Source organism: Oncorhynchus gorbuscha, linkage group LG23 (genome assembly GCF_021184085.1).
Source record: "Oncorhynchus gorbuscha isolate QuinsamMale2020 ecotype Even-year linkage group LG23, OgorEven_v1.0, whole genome shotgun sequence".
Classification (NCBI taxonomy): Eukaryota; Metazoa; Chordata; class Actinopteri; order Salmoniformes; family Salmonidae; genus Oncorhynchus; species Oncorhynchus gorbuscha.
This window is the reverse complement of record NC_060195.1, coordinates 52,283,947-52,300,119: the sequence shown is the minus strand read 5'-3', so window position 1 is coordinate 52,300,119 and position 16,173 is coordinate 52,283,947. Positions and strand designations below refer to the sequence as shown.

Below are 16,173 nucleotides of genomic sequence, written 5' to 3'. Positions count from 1 at the left end.
TACCGTATAGGAGAATTTTCTAAAAAAACAAAAAACAACATCAGAGGATACCATGGGTGGCAAATCCTCATAGGAGGTCCCGGGATGTACTGGGATGAGAGATATATGGAGTCAAAAGACAAAAGAAATGTATATTATGGCCCAAAATGGAGAAAGGGGTACGGGTTCACTGGAGGTTTAGACATAGATCAGTTAGAAGCCATGATCATACAAATGCATAAGAATTGCAGGGATAATGAGGGAAAACAGCAGGTAGAATGATTAGACACAGCCAGGGTGCGGCTAGCTGAAGCTAGAAAGAGAACGGAGGGAGCAAAGAAAAAGGAAGTAACTAAGAAAGAAGAAGTAACTAATGGCCACTCTTGGAGAGATAGCCGAGAAGGGTGGAGGTGAGAAAAGACAAAGAACTTTGAAGAGAGAAGACAGAGAGGGACCTAAATGTTACAACTGTAGCAAGCCAGGACATTTGGCCAAGGAGTGTGAGGAACCATGCATGTGCTGCGATCAGGTGGGCCACAATCACAGAGACTGTAGAAAGAATAAGGACAGGGGACAAAGGCAAGAACAGAGAGAAAAAGGTCAGGCGCCCACAACCAGACTCAGAAGAGGAAAAGAACAGAAAGGAGCAGAGTATCTAATAGTAACTATTAGGGTAATTGTAGATAAGCATAAAGGAGGCTTTAAGGGGAAGAGACCCAGGAAACAAGGGGAAATAGTGGACAGGATCAGACGATAGAAAGTGTTTCAATTGCGATAAGACAGGACATGTCGCCCGGGAGTGTAAGGCTCCCTGTAAACATTGTGACCGAGTTGAACATTACCACCGAAACTGCAAACATAAGGGGAAGGACAGGCGCGACAATAGAGAGAGAAAGAGAGAGACAGAGACAACGAGAGCGAGAGCAGAGATATGGATATGAGACAGCACCAACTTTTTATTAAATATCACTGATTCCTTACGCTGAGAAATGTACTACATTTGCGACAGAAAAAAAGGTAATTGACAGTGCTATTGTTTGTACAGATGAATGTGGTACCTTCAGGCGTTTCTAAATTGCTTCCAAGGATGAACCAGACTTGGAGGTCTACAATGTTTTTTCTGAGGTCTTGGCTGATTTCTTTTGATTTTCCCATGATGTCAAGCAAAGAGGCACTGAGTTCAAAGGTAGGCCTTGAAATACATCCACAGGTACACCTCCAATAGTCTAATTGACATCATTTGAGTCAATCAGAAGCTTCTAAAGCCATGACATAATTTTCTGGAATTTTCCAAGCTGTTTAAAGGCACAGTCAACTTAGTGTACGTAAACTTCTGACCCACTGGAATTGTAATATAGTGAATTGTAAGTGAAATAATCTGTCTGTAAACAATTGTTGGAAGAATGACTTGTGTCATGCACAAAGTAGATGTCCTAACCGACTTGCCAAAACCATAGTTTGTTAACAAGAAATTGGTGGAGTGGTTGAAAAATGGGTTTTAATGATTCCAACCTAAGTGTATGTAAACATCCGACTTCAACTGTAGGTGTCATTTGAGACTGAGGGTGTACTACATTATACAACGGGGTGGTTCTAATCGTGGATGCTAATTGGTTAAAACCGTGTTCTAGCCGGTGTCTATTCCACAAGTTAACTCCTGCCAAGGCTATGATGTTGAAATGCCTATTTACTGTTCCATCTCACTGACCAATCCACTGTCTCATCAGCCCAACCAGAGAATTTATAAACTTGATCTCTACTGTAAAAAAAAAACATCTTGACATCATCTCCCCTTCCTTTTCGACTAGCCTTTGGTTTTCAACAGTGGAAATTTGTAAAAACCTTGCTGTCTCCGACCTTTGCAACATGGTTTCAATATTGAAATTCAATCTCCACTGTCCCATTGAGAATTAACGTGGATGGACAAGACATACCGCTTCATGAAATCATGAATCGGCATAATTTTATGGATATATATACAAAGAAATGTCAATAGGTGAAACTAAATGAAATTGTCCCCTTCGGAAAAGTGAATTAATCTCCCAGTGTCTGATAGAAAGCAGACTGAACCAGGATTTCCTTTAGGATTTTACCCGTGTTTAGCTCAATTCCGTTTATTTTTTATCCTGAAAACCACCCCACCCAGTGCTTAACAATTACAAGCATGCCCATAACATGAATCAGCCACCACTATGCTTGAAAATATAGAGAGTGGTACCCCGTAATGTGTTGTATTGAATTTGCACCGAAGTTAACACTTTGTATTCAGGACAAAAAGTGAATTGCTTTGCCACATTCTTTGCAGTATTACTTTAGTGCCTTGTTGCCATCAGGATGCATGTTTTGAAATGTATAGACTTACTTTTTTCACTCTGTTAAGGTAGTATTATGTAGTAGCTGTTCCACTGGATGTCATAAGGTGAATGCACCAATTTGTAAGTCGCTCTGGATAAGAGCGTCTGCTAAATGACTTAAATGTAAATGTAAAATGTAGCTAAAGTGATGTTGATCCATCCTCAGTTTTCTCCTATCACAGCCATTAAACTTTGTTACTGTTTTAAAGGAGGCCTGTATCTTTGTAGTGACTGGGTATATTAATACACTATCCAAAGTGTAATTAATATCTTCATCATGCTGAAAGGGATTCAATGTTTGCAAATTTGTTTTTACGTATCTACCAACAGGTGCCCTTTGTGAGGCACTGGAAAACAGCCCTGGTCTTTGTGGCTGAATCTGTGTTTGTATGTGTGGGGTACAGAGAGGAGGTAGTCATTCATTGCACACAGTGAGTCCATGCAACTTATTATGTGACTTGTTAAGCAAATGTTTACCCCTGAACTTATTTAGGCCATAACAAAGGGTTGAATACTTATTAACTCATGACATTTCAGCTTTTCATTTTTAATGAATTTGTTTTAAATATATTGGCACGGTTAACCGGCCCTCGACTTTAACTTGGGCCTAACAACACTCGTTCCAATATATCCTCAACACTGGCTTCTCTGGCATTATCACTTAAATATCTTACTCCTCAAGTGCACAATGGCAGTAGGTAGCACGTGGAATACTGATGCCTTTGGCTGCTGACTCACTCCCTTTACATTGTCCAGGTCAGCCATGGGATGTGAACCAGCAACCCTCAGGTTAATAGCCCTAAACAACACCACCAACAGTGTCCAAGAGCTGCAATGCAAACTGGTTGAATCTACCAGGTCATCTCGAACAGTCACAGACATGTTTGAAGTGGGAGAGGGAAGGTGATAACCGAGCAGCCAAAAAGCAGGCCTCTCAAGGAGCCGTTGCCACGGCAACCCGGCTTGAGCCGAGCACACTCACCGAGGCAGAATGAAGGGTGACTGTTGGTTGCGGCTCTGCGCACTCTGAAACAGCAGTTGTTTGAGTCTTGTTGTTGTAAGATTAGGTGGTTGAGGCTGTGTGTACTTTGGAGGTCCTGGGCTGGTGTGATTACACGTGGTCTGCGGATTCCCTAAAACGACATGCCACACCTGTCGGATGGATTAATTTGGCAAATGAGAAATACTCATTAACAGTTTGAAACAATTTTGTACACACAATTTGAGAGAAATATGCTTTGTGCATATGGAACATTTCTGTGATCTTTTATTTCAGCTCATGAATCATGCGACCAATACTTTACATGTTGCGTTTATATTTTTATTCAGAATAGAAAGTGCGGTGAGAATATAGACAGCGAGAGGGTGGGTGAGAAAAAGAGAGGAAGAGAGAAAGATGGAGGTAGGGAAGGAGAGACGGCGGGAGGGTGTGAACATGGAGATGGAGAGAGAAAGTTAGACACAGACAGAGAGAGGCAGAGAGAGAGGGAGAGAGGGAGGGAGAGAGGGAGGGAGAGAGGGAGAGAGGGAGGGAGAGAGGGAGGGAGAGAGGGAGGGAGGGAGAGATATAAAAAAAGAAACACCGGTCCCCCTGGCCTTAGATCAGGGGAGCATGACACTGGTGTTTGAAATGCTAATGTTGGCTGACAGACAGTGCCCACAGTCCTCCCAGTGCACAAAGATCCATCAATGTAACCCTGACATGTTTTTCCTCACTGAGCCACTCACTGACACGCTGGGGCGTATACACTAGCGTGAGCACTCGCACACGTACAAATACTCAGGCTTACAAACAAACCCACACATATTCTTCTAGCTGTACAGAAGAACTCACTGAAATATAGGCTACATCCAGGCTGTATCACCACCGGCCGTGATTGGGAGTCCCATAGGGCGGCGCACAATTGGCCCAGCGTCGTCCCGTCCGGGTTTGGCCGATGTAGGCCGTCATTGTAAAACAGGAATTCCTTCTTAACTGACTTGCCTAGTTAAATAAAAAGAACACACGACTGATGAATCAGGAACAGACTTACAAATGTACCAAGATACGGTATCTGGAGATTCCAAGGGCTGTGATTCTCTACAACTGAATGCAGTTCTATTTTATAGAACAAAAAAATGCTGGATAGTGAACAATGCCGGAAAAGCCTTTGTGCAAACAAACTTCCAATCAAATATTTAACATTGTTTACTATCCAGCATCGACTTATTTTTGTTCTATAGTATTTCATCCCATGATCAAAGAGCAACTCATGGATGAACTATAAACCAAAGAAGTGCTCCTCTGCTGTTCTATTTTAATTGGATTCAATGAAGCTCATAACCCATTACAAATGATTTAGCGTTAGGCCATATTGCCCCTGTGAGAGTACATGGGTTGTATTCACACTTGGTAGGTTCTCTCCACTGCCAGAATAATCTGCTCCAGTATCCCAACACATGCTGGTGAGCCCTGCATAACACGAGGGCCTCTTCGGCTTAGCTCAATGGGCTAACGCAGTCTTGTCAAACAATACAAAACCTCAGAAAGGGAAAGAGGGATACCTAGTCAGTTGTACAACTGAATGCATTCAACTGAAATGTGTCTTCCGCATTTAACCCAACTCCAGAACGCATTCCCACACACATACTTTTCCAGGTGATTTACAATGTAATAAAAGCCTATCCTCTCTCGTTTTGATAATCTGCCCCAAGCTGATGTACTGGTTTGATTATTTCCCTAATACTACTCCCCATAAAGGCTAAGGAAGGCAGTGAATCAGCTTCCTCACCAAAGTCAGCCTGACATCATGTTGTCTTCATTATCTTGGTCCTCGGTTCAATGTCCCTCAGTTTTCATTTACAGGTGGGAGGCACACAAGTGCTTGCGCGCACACACATACTCGCATTTGCACACTAGCGTAGACACTCTCCACACAAACACACACACTGACAGGATTTCTCTGAACAACACAGAAGGTATGAGTTACTTACAATAAACCAGCATGTCCTCATTCCAGAAACACACTGAACTGGAATAATGTTCTTTAAGAACCTTTTATGGAGTGAGATTAGACTCTTAATTTGGTAAATATACAGTACCAGTCAGAAGTTTGGACACACCTACTCATTCAAGGGTTTTTCTTTATTTTTACTGTTTTCAACGTTTGTAGAATAATAGTAAAGACATCAAAACTTACACGAATATAATAATGTAGTTACCAAAAAAGTGATAAACAAATCTAAATATATTTTAGATTCTTCAAAGTAGCCACCCTAATTGACATAGTAAAAGAAGGAAGCATGTATGGAATACAAATATTCCAAAACATACATCCTGTTTGCAACAAGGCACTAAAGTAGTACTGTTAAAAAATGTGGCAAGCAAATCACTTTTTTATCCTGAATATAAAGTGTTATGTTTGGGGCAAATACAATACAACACATTACTGAGTACCACTCTCCATATTTTCCAGCATAGTGGTGGCTGCATCATGTTATGGGTATGATTGTAATGATTAAAATAAACTGAATGGAGCTAAGCACAGGCAAACTCCAGACACTGGGAGATGAATTCACCTTTCAGCAGGACAATTTACAACTATTGGATGTGCAATGACACGTACATATTTGCTTGTGGATCTGTATTTGTTGTTTACAGAATTTTCAGACTCTCTTTCTACTGGTTTTATGTTGTACAATCCACAAATGTGGCTATAGTGTCCATGTTAGGACACCCTCAGTCTTTGCAGGAGATGACTGTCCTTTCCTCCTTTCTTAGATCCCTTTCCTCATTTTCTTTCCTAGATCCCTTTCCTCCTATGATATCTCCCTTTTCTTTCCTCCGTTCCTCCCCTCCTTTGCTCTTCATTTTTTTCAAGTGAATGATCCTGAGTGGCCGATTTTACAGTTTTGACTTAAATCTGCTTGAAAATCTATGGCAAGACAACCAACTTGACAGAGCTTGAAGAATTTTGATTAAAAAATCATGGGCAAATGTTGCACAATCCACAGTCTTAGACACGTACCCCAAAAGACTAAAGGTGTTTCTAACAATGCATTGGCTCAAGGGGCTAAATACTTATTTTATCAAGATATAGCAATGTTTTATTTTTCTTCATCTTTGACTATATAGAGTATTTTGTGTAGATCATTGACAAAAAATAACTGAATCCATCCAATACTATAGATCAAGACCAACTAGAAAGCATGCACACACATTTATCACAAACATTTGTCGTAAGAAAATAGTTACGCTAATCAAAAATGAAGATGTATCAAAAACCGTATCCATCTTGAGAAAATAGAAAATAGGCCTAGCTGTATGATATCTTCACGTATACATAGCGTATGCCTTTTTTGTGATGACCATCCTCAACCAACGCTTTACATGTTTCAACTGACTGGAGTTCTCAGAAAAACAGCACAGAAGGTATGAGTGACCCTCCAGACATGAATAAACCAAACCAGTTAAGCGAGTGTAAGCTATAATGTTGCTATAGCAAACACCTCATTCCAGTCCTCACATACCGACAGCAGACCTGCGGACATGACCCCTCGCCCTAGAGAAAGTTCCACTCCAGTTCAAGTACATGTGTATTTGTATTTGAAATACCTCTTGTCTGTGTATTTGAGTATTTTTCAAATGTGGCCAAATTATTATTTTTTAAATGATTTCCTACTATTTTAAACTATTTTGAAATGCTTGTTTCCAAATACGTTACTTCAAATACCCCTATGACCAAACAGACCTGGTTTCAAATTCATGGAGTATTTAAATATTTGTATTTAAAAATGCACAGACAAATATATGCCAATACTTTCAAAGTGGATTTCCAAATGCATTCCAATACGACTTACTTCAAATATCCAAATACTTACTTTGAAATGTCTTTGAAAATAATTGGGCTAGACTACAAACAGCCGAGCCCTAGCCTGTAGCCATACTACTGGCCTAAACAGCCCTCACCCCCTTATAGGCACGGAACTGAGAATGAACAATCAGTCTGCACTGCGGTAACTTGTGGGATTCACTGTTGTAATCATATATCATCATCACCATTTCCATACTTTTGCCATTCTAGTGTGTGTGTGTGTACACAATCAACGCCTTCCTACTCTCCACTCTTCTATCGTAACCTTCCTCTAACCCTCCACCCAAGCCCCAGCTCTCTGGGGTACACATATTAGAGAGTAGACATTTCACCATCTAATTACAGGTAGCCACCTCCACCCTGCCTGGATCTCTGCTCTCTCTAAGTCTGAGAACCAAACGGCAACCTGTTCCCTTTATAGTGCACTACTGTTGACCAAGGCCTATTGGGCTTTGGTCAAAAGTAGTGCACTATATAGGGAATAGGGTGCCATTTGGGACTCAGACTCTAAGGCTCCCATTACAACGGGCTGCCAGGAGGCATCTGATAGGGCATCCCTAGGGGCCTGGCGACTGGCCTGTGTAAGACACACTCAAAGGAGAGCCTGATGTACTGTAGTCACTCCACTGTTCTCCTTCCTGTTCCTAAAGCTAACAAAGGATGCTGTGTGCGCTGGAGACATTCTGTATCAGCCTGCTTTGCACAGAAATAATTAGCTTGTAGGCAGGTTGATTTGTTTTTGGAATGTTTAGAATATGGATTTTCATAGAAGTTCGAATTTTGGGGGGAACGTTGTCTAAGTTATTGATTTGTATGGTAGTTAGACTGTTGTTTATAATATTGGTTTGTGTTGGACTTAGAAGGTCAAAGGATGCTGGAGACATAGCTACTACTCTGTGCTAGAGGTCTTCACGGATCTACCTGACCCGATTACCCTTGATCCGACCTGGGATCCAGAATGTTGTAGTTAAACCTCAGATCCCTGTGTGTCCCCTTTCATCAAACCAAATATCTCAGAATTTTGTGTCAAACCCGCATTTTCGCTTCATGAAAACGAGCCACTGCGGGAAAAACAGGCTACTATTGTGGGAGAGGAGAAGGACGCAGCGGAAAATAGTGATTAGCCTTATAGGGAAAGGGTTGAATGCCTTCAACTAAAATGTGTCTTCCGCATTTAACCCAACCCCTCTGAATCAAGGGTGCGGGGTGCTACCTTAATCGGCATCCACGTCTGCGGTACCCGGGGAACAGTGGGTTAACTGCCTTGCTCAGGGGCAGAACGTCAGATTTTTACCTTATCAGCTCGGGCATTCGAGCAAGCAACCTTTCGGTTACTGGCCCAACACTCTAACCACTAGGCTACCTGCCGCCCCAAAGGCTATATAGAGTGAGTTTCTGAAACATGGAGTTGTTTTTTGCTGATGTGAAGCTGAATGAAAGTGAGTACAGGGAGTAAAAACTTCATTTATGCACATTATGGATACAGAGGAAAAAGGGGTTACCCATATTTTTAAGACCTGAGCGATAAACATTTTAAAAATGTGGGCTCTCCTATTTAGTTGGCTATTTTGTTATTTTATTTTATTTAAAATTGCTAACTAATATTAATTGACTCGAGTGATAAGCTATTTGTCAGCGCCCTAGTTTCAGCGCTTTCGCTCAAAATAGGTTAGACTATAATGCAGAGTTACCGACACATTCTTTCTGATAGTCTATAATAATGAAACATTTTGACCAAGTTAATCTGCTCATGGTGTGAGCGTGTGTGTGCTTGTGTGGTACACTGATAGCCTATGCCTATAGACAGAACATTTTGTAGCCTTATGTTGAAAGGCTGCCAATTTATTGATTGTGTAAGGCATGGTATAAGAAATATCAGGAGAACTTCTCTCTTCAATTAATTAACTCTCTGGATGGTAGGCCGACATGTTCTCTTAAATCGCAATTGTTGGAAAGGAAGTGGGAATGCAGGAGACTCCATCCTTCCGTAGCCTATTTAAATTGTAGGCTTCCTGGTCAAACAGGCTATAAACCTGCCTTTTAGTTTAAAATATTAAACTGTACACCACAAGTAAATTATATTAGAAGGGCCTACAACCAAAAATGCATGTTCACTGCCAGATAAGTCAAAAAAAATGCTGACTTGCAGGGCAAGATCTGGTCCACATGTATTCTAAACTGATTTTTTTGTTAAATGATCAGATCCTGTCGGGTTGGAAATGACTTGCTAATGTGTGGTGCCAGCGCAGTTTGCCACTACCTGAACACACCTGGTGGCTGCTTGGAAGGATGTACGTGCGTGGGTGAGAGGAAAGCAGCTGTTCCAGTCTCTTGTTCCTTGCTTCAGTTTAAACGGCAGCCCTGCCGCAGCCTACCATTAGGGGTTTCTCCGGGGAGGATGTCGCTATCGATGCTTGTTGGTTATCCCCTCCCGCTGTCTGCTTGTCGCCTGAATCCTATCCTTCACTATTGCATTTTTCTTTCTATGAGCAGTGCAGTGAAAAAATATGCCCGATGAGTACTAGCCAATTTTATGGACTAGTTTAGGAATGTTCTGCATTCAAAGTATTTAGGTGTGACAGCTCAGGAAATTGTTGCAAACATTAGACCTACCTAAAGTGATTATAATCAAGACTTCTCAAATCGTATGAACAAATCTCTTATTTGATTTGATGTATTTTTTTACTGTAAATCGCCACCAACCCAATGAATATCCATGATTACAATTTTGATAATGAGACGGAAATGAAGGCATGAGTCATCTTTCATCTCTCAGTGGATACTAGTTTCCGTCGTCATTCTCCCTGAAACTTATTTTTGCGTCCCCTTTTCCCTACTGCATAGTGCGCTACTTTTGAACAGAGCCCTATGCGCCCTAGTCACAAGGAGTGCACTTTATAGGGAATAGGGTGCCATTTGGGGTGCAGGCTCTGCTTATCTCCCTTTTTGTTTGCGAGAGAGATCATGTTGATCCAACAGTACTCACTCCGTTTGTTTTGCTCGAAAGTGTTTTGAGTCAGTTTACTCCAGCGAGGAGCCATCTCTTATCAGCAATGAGCTCCTTGCCTGACATAATTTCCTGTGTTAGTCTCAGCTATAATAGTCTAGTAATTTCCAATTGTTATAAGCTTGTACGAACCTTTATGATGTCTTATAGTAGGCCTCATAATAGGTTATGGCTGTTATTTAATCCAAATCATTTTAAGGAGACGGTAATAAGACATATTATAAGTCTTATAATGCGTTATATAACCACATCATAATGCATTGCCTGTCAGAATTCAAGTTAAGTGTTACCAGACATTGTTTTCATGTTGTCTGTGTGTCATCCACTTCTAATTAATAAGAGTACATTGCAGATTAGAGGCAGAGTTTCAGATACAATAACAACATAATACTTTGTTTCCTTTTAACCCTGTTTTGAGAATCTCAACATCAACAAAGTGCTCTATAATGAGGCCAGGTTATGTGCTGTGTACAAAACACTGTGTGAACTACAACATGTACAGTAGTAGGGTCTCACTGACTGGTAACCACCACTTACTGTGTGTTTCAGAACAAGAAGACCTACCTTGACATCATCCACACCTACACGGAGGTGCATGCCACCGTGCACGGTACCAGCACTGTGCACTTGCCCAGCTACGTGAGAAACTACGGCATCCTGAGCGGCCGTGACCTGCAGTTCCTCCTCAGGGAGACCAAGGTGAGAGCAACACGCATGCACACACACACACCGGGTGAGAGCTTGCAAACACACACACGCATACACACACACACATACACCAGAGTTGAAGAATCCTGCCCTAGAGAGAGGAACCACACTTGCCACACTGTAGGACTCGGGGGGCATAGGTACCAAATCATTGCTAAGAATGATGTGATTGCTCATTAAAAAAAAAGCCTTGTTTCCTGATAAGATAAGAAATACTTTATTTATCCCCTATGGAAAGTTGCTTTGTCAATCAACAGCATGTACACAACATCAACAATAAGTGTTCTAAGACGTTCATACAGACACCCCCCCGTGACTTCACTATGCATCGCAGTGAGTAGATGGTGTATGATGTCACTGCCATAATGACGTCGCTCAAAGTGTCAAGGCGAGTGTCAGGATCTCTCAGCACTTCATTAGTCATAGTGATCTCACCCAGAGTGCCTCAGCAGGGCCTCCATTCATGTCATGCCCAGGCCTGCCACTGCTCGTGACACAATGCAACTGCTCAAGGTTCACGTCTTCTGAAGCACCTCCAACCACACTGCATGTTTTCAAGCCACACAACTTGTCCCAGGTCTGTTTGTGTTGTATAACCCAACGCCCCTCTGAAGCTCCAACCACACTGCCTGTTTTCAAGCCACACAACTGGTCTGTTTGTTCTGTATAGCCCACTCATATGTTGGTGCACTCAAATAGATCTGGGGCCAGGCTATACCGGTCCTAAATAGTCTGAAAAGAGGCTGTGATTATGTGCAAGCCTGTCGCAAGAAACTGTGTTAAATCCGGAAATCAAACTATAGCAAGATTCAGGCTTGAAAAGAGAGTGATCAGAGATCTTTGGAAGGAGAGGGAGAGAGCGTGGAGGAGATCTTTGGAAGGAGAGGGAGAGAAAGAGAGGGGAGGAGATCTTCAAGATCTTCTCATTAACCTGGTGTTTGGAAGCCCACTAATGAATCACCATAAATCCAGACCTGTTTAGCAGCAGCATTGTGTTGTTGGGATAACAAGGAGGAGGAGGCAAGGTGTTTTCCAGCCACACTTTCCTCCCTGCTCCTCTTTATGAATAAAGCATTTACCTGCTAACAGATTGGCTGTGTTAATTGCTCCCACGAGATTTTTGGCAATACGACATGGAATACATAGATACAGTATAAAACAGGGCAGGGGTGGAAGGCACTGTATTGAGTTGGCAATGAACCAGCATTATACTGCCCTTGTATAATATTATATGGCATTGGTACTAAGACAAGCATTTCGCTACACTCACATTAACATATGCTAAACACGTGTATGTGACCAATAACATTTTATTTGATTTTAATGCTTTGGCTGTAGCTAATGTGGATTCTAATTAAATACTCATTCTCCTGAAACGTACACTAACTTGCGTTTACAACCGTATTGAAGACGAGGCCCATGTTGTTCCCGCTTTCATTGGATCTAAGGTCCTAATTATCTCTTTATGATTTGAGAGACAGAATTTTGTACCTAGAATGAAGTACAGTAGGCTGCAATTATTTTCCTCCCGCTCTACATGCAATTTGCGTCTTCCCTGTGTGGTTTGAGGTTTAACCATGGGTTGTTTGCATAGCCAGCCTATCCCTCAGACCAGTCAAATGGGTTCATCTCATCTCCTCTGTCATGCTATGCCAAAGGGCCCTTCTATTGAAATAACAGTCCAAGATGAAGCATTGGTCTGGAGTAGGGTGACGTTGCCCCTACACTCTGATTTTAGGTCAGTTTAGCATTTTCCCCACTTATGGTTATGGTTAAGATTCAGGGAGGGTAAGCTGACCCTAGAACAAAATCAAATCAGAGTGTATTTGTCCAGTGCACAGCACAGTACAGTAACATGCTTGCAAGCATCTATTCTGTTATTAGAGGAAACTTCACTCCAGATCCATGCTATTGCAAAAGGGCCCTTCTGTGGAAATAATAGTCCAATGTGACACATTAGTCTGCAGTATTTAGTGCTGGATCACTGGCTTTTCTATCCTAGGTCTCGGCCTTATTTATACTGGCATATGACCACATTCTTCTTCTGAAGTTGTTCAAGTACTGTATTTCATTGAAGGTATTTACTACTTTTCCCTTTCACATCGCTAGCTACCTGTTTCTAAGTGATATCTGAAGCACTTACAACTAGCCTGGTTGCCTCTCAACTTATATAGATTCCTATATAGATTCCTTCTCACAATTTCCATTTAGCATATGCTACGCTATGCTTTTGTATGCTGTGCAATTCTATGCTGTGCTATGCTACACTACACTGTCTGAGAGGAGTTTGCTCTATAAATAGCAGCTGTTTGTCAGGCCTGTGGGCTCACTGGGCTGCAGTCTTGCCTGGGAGGAAGCACCACCAGTCAGCCTCTGCTGCCACCTTTTGACAAAACGCTGAAAGCTGCAGTCAATCCTATCTACTGTTTGTCCCACTGCTGTTCAGTGTTTACATTGGGGTTCTCCAACTCCGGTTCTGGGGAGCTACTCTCCTGGGACTGCGGGCTTTTGCTCCAGCTCGTCACTAACACACCTGATTTTTAAATAATCATGATAAGAATTTCACTCTGGACCATGATTAGATTAATTAGATGTGTTACTGCAGGGCTGGAACAAAACCCTGCACACCCAGTAGCTCTTAAGGAGAGTAGTGCGGTACAGTGGCTGAGGAGAAGGATGATATGGGTATAGCCTGAAGAGAAAGGAATGGTATGGGAGAGTCCATGTACAGCAGTGTTGCCAACAGTGGGCCGAACTGAAGAGACCCTCTGTCTCCCCATGCAGGGCCGGCACTGACCCGGTGGGATCTGGCCCTCGACGACTCACAGACCAGCCATTGTGGCCGTCACCGGCCCTCCGCTATAACAACCCCAGCTCCAATGGCTCTCTTTTCACTAATGGGGCCTCAGACAAACACATTATTGTGGCACGCTTCACGGGCTAGTCACCTCTGGTTCCAGCATGTTAGAAGAGCCTCTCAGATATTTGCTTTGGTCATCCAGCTCAATGGGTTTTCTATTATCCTCTGTGTGTGTGTGTGTGTGGAGTCTTTGTTGGGGTGATTGGCATGGCCTCTTCTCTCCAATGACAGGACCGTATTTGTACGATGAGCGTTTTTTTCACGAAAAGTGCGAGTAATACAAGTGCTGTAGCTGCTGTACTTGTATCAGTGCCGAGTAGTGCGTGAACGAGATGGCTTCAAGTTAAGTACATAGCCAGACTCTGTACATATTTACAGAGTCTGGCTATGCCAATATTCTGCTTTTTTAATACAGATCTTTATTGCTACAAGATATATATATATATATATATATATATATATATATATATATATTTTATATATATATATATATATATATATTTATATATATATATATATATATATATATATATATATTTATATATATATATGTATATTTATATATATATATGTATATATATGTATATGTATTATTATTTATTTATATTTTAAAAAATTTAAAAATTATAATATTCACCACTCACTAATTCAGTCATTAACATTTTATCCTTGGCATGCATGTGTTTTTCCCCAAGTAAAAACGGGTCAGGGGTTTCAAACCCATGAGTCTCATATCCAGAGACCAACTCTAACAACACCCACAACCCTTACTTCCTCCTCTGGTCATTGTTTGTCTCTGTGTGCACGTTTTCATTCTACCATGTGTGTGAACTCCTCGTTAGCCCCTCCTTGGGCCGACACACACACAGACCACACAAAAGCAAGACAGGAGAAGCCCTCTTTTACGACCCAGTTTTATAGCAGAACACTTAGGGATGGTTAAAAAACAATAAAAGCTGTCTGCTACTGGTGCAGAGCAAACAAACGGACACGGCTGTGGGAATTCCAGGAAGTATGAGGTGTCTCCTCTTATTTTTCATAAGAGGAAAATATTTCTCGCACTCACACCTGCAATAGTTTTTTTCATCCTGGCACTGATTCTGCTGATGGGGTCTTGCAATAACTGTGCCATGTAGTTGTTGTTTCCTACTTAACTTAGTCGAATGCATTGATTGTAAGTTGCTCTGGACAATAGCATCTGCTAAATGTCAATGTAAATGTGATGCTCTTTTTCTCCACAGCTGTTTGTCGGCCTGTCCTTCCCCTACGAAGGCCCCGCCCCCCTAGAGGCCATAGCCAATGGCTGTGCCTTCCTCAACCCCAAGTTCACCCCTCCCAAGAGCAGCAAGAACACAGACTTCTTCAAGGGCAAGCCCACCCTGAGAGAGGTGAGAGGCGCCACTCTGCCCAGGGACCCCAGTCAAAGCGCGTGTGTGTGTGTGTGTGTGTGTGGGGGAGAGAGACAACCTAGTCCTCTATTCCCTTCTGTCCCTTCTGTATCTCTCCTTTCTTTTATTCATGACAGGTCCTCCGTAATAAGTCAGTCTGGTGTTTGTTGAAGGATAGGGTGTAGTTTGTTGAGCGTGTGTGCACGATAGTTCTTCTTCGGCTCTCCTATTGAAGTGAACTACTGTGTCGTGTGTTTGATCCTGTTCCTAGCCTGCCGAGGGACTGTCTATTTATTAGCTGACTAGCTATTTCAGCCAATGTGACTTCAGTATTGTCTGAGGTCGATGATTGATAGTGCACAATCATCTCTGGATAAGAGCATCTTCCAAACCTGCTCAAATATAAACGTGAATAAGTAATAAAACATAGCACTATGTATCTTGTCAAAACATTTTTTTATGGCAGTTGAAGAAATTAAATAAAAATGTGTTCTCATGCAGTTGACCTCCCAGCACCCATATGCTGAGGTGTATATTGGCCAGCCCCACGTGTGGACGGTGAACATCGACAACCCTGCGGAGGTGGAGAGAGCCATCCGCTCAATCCTCAGTCAGAAGGTACCCTTAAAACACACACACACGCAAGCATAATACATGTCTCCCTGCTCGCATTCTCTCCTTTCTATTCACAGTCTGAAATGAAAACTCTCCCAGTCCCATTTCCTAAAGCCTCAGATACACAAACGATTGTACCAGTCAGGGAAGCAGAGAGCATGATCACAAATTCCAAGGGGGCCCGAATAGAAGAATAAGAGTAATTCAGAGAGAGATTAATTGAGAATAGCAGTGAGAGCTTTTCTTTCTCTCTCCCCTCACTGGTCCCGTGCATATTTAAGTCCAGGGGCAAGCAGACCTCGTGTCTGTGTCCCCAATGGCACCCTATTCCCTATATAGTGCACTCCTCTATGGGCTCTGATCATAAGTAGTGCGCTATGTAAGGATTAGGGAATGCGGTGCCATTGGG

At 42.1% G+C, this 16,173-nt stretch overlaps 1 protein-coding gene across 2 annotated transcripts in view; it reads left to right on the top strand.

Annotated features, from left to right (window-relative positions):
• The window catches only part of LOC124010544 (alpha-1,6-mannosylglycoprotein 6-beta-N-acetylglucosaminyltransferase A-like), a 111,107-nt gene that overhangs the window by 88,649 nt on the left and 6,285 nt on the right, over window positions 1–16,173 (top strand). For both annotated transcript variants that reach the window (XM_046323082.1, XM_046323079.1), the window contains 3 exons: window positions 10,743–10,892; window positions 15,003–15,149; window positions 15,651–15,767. In XM_046323082.1, the coding sequence (XP_046179038.1) occupies window positions 10,743–10,892; window positions 15,003–15,149; window positions 15,651–15,767 (414 nt within the window). The remainder of the gene's footprint in view (window positions 1–10,742; window positions 10,893–15,002; window positions 15,150–15,650; window positions 15,768–16,173) is intronic.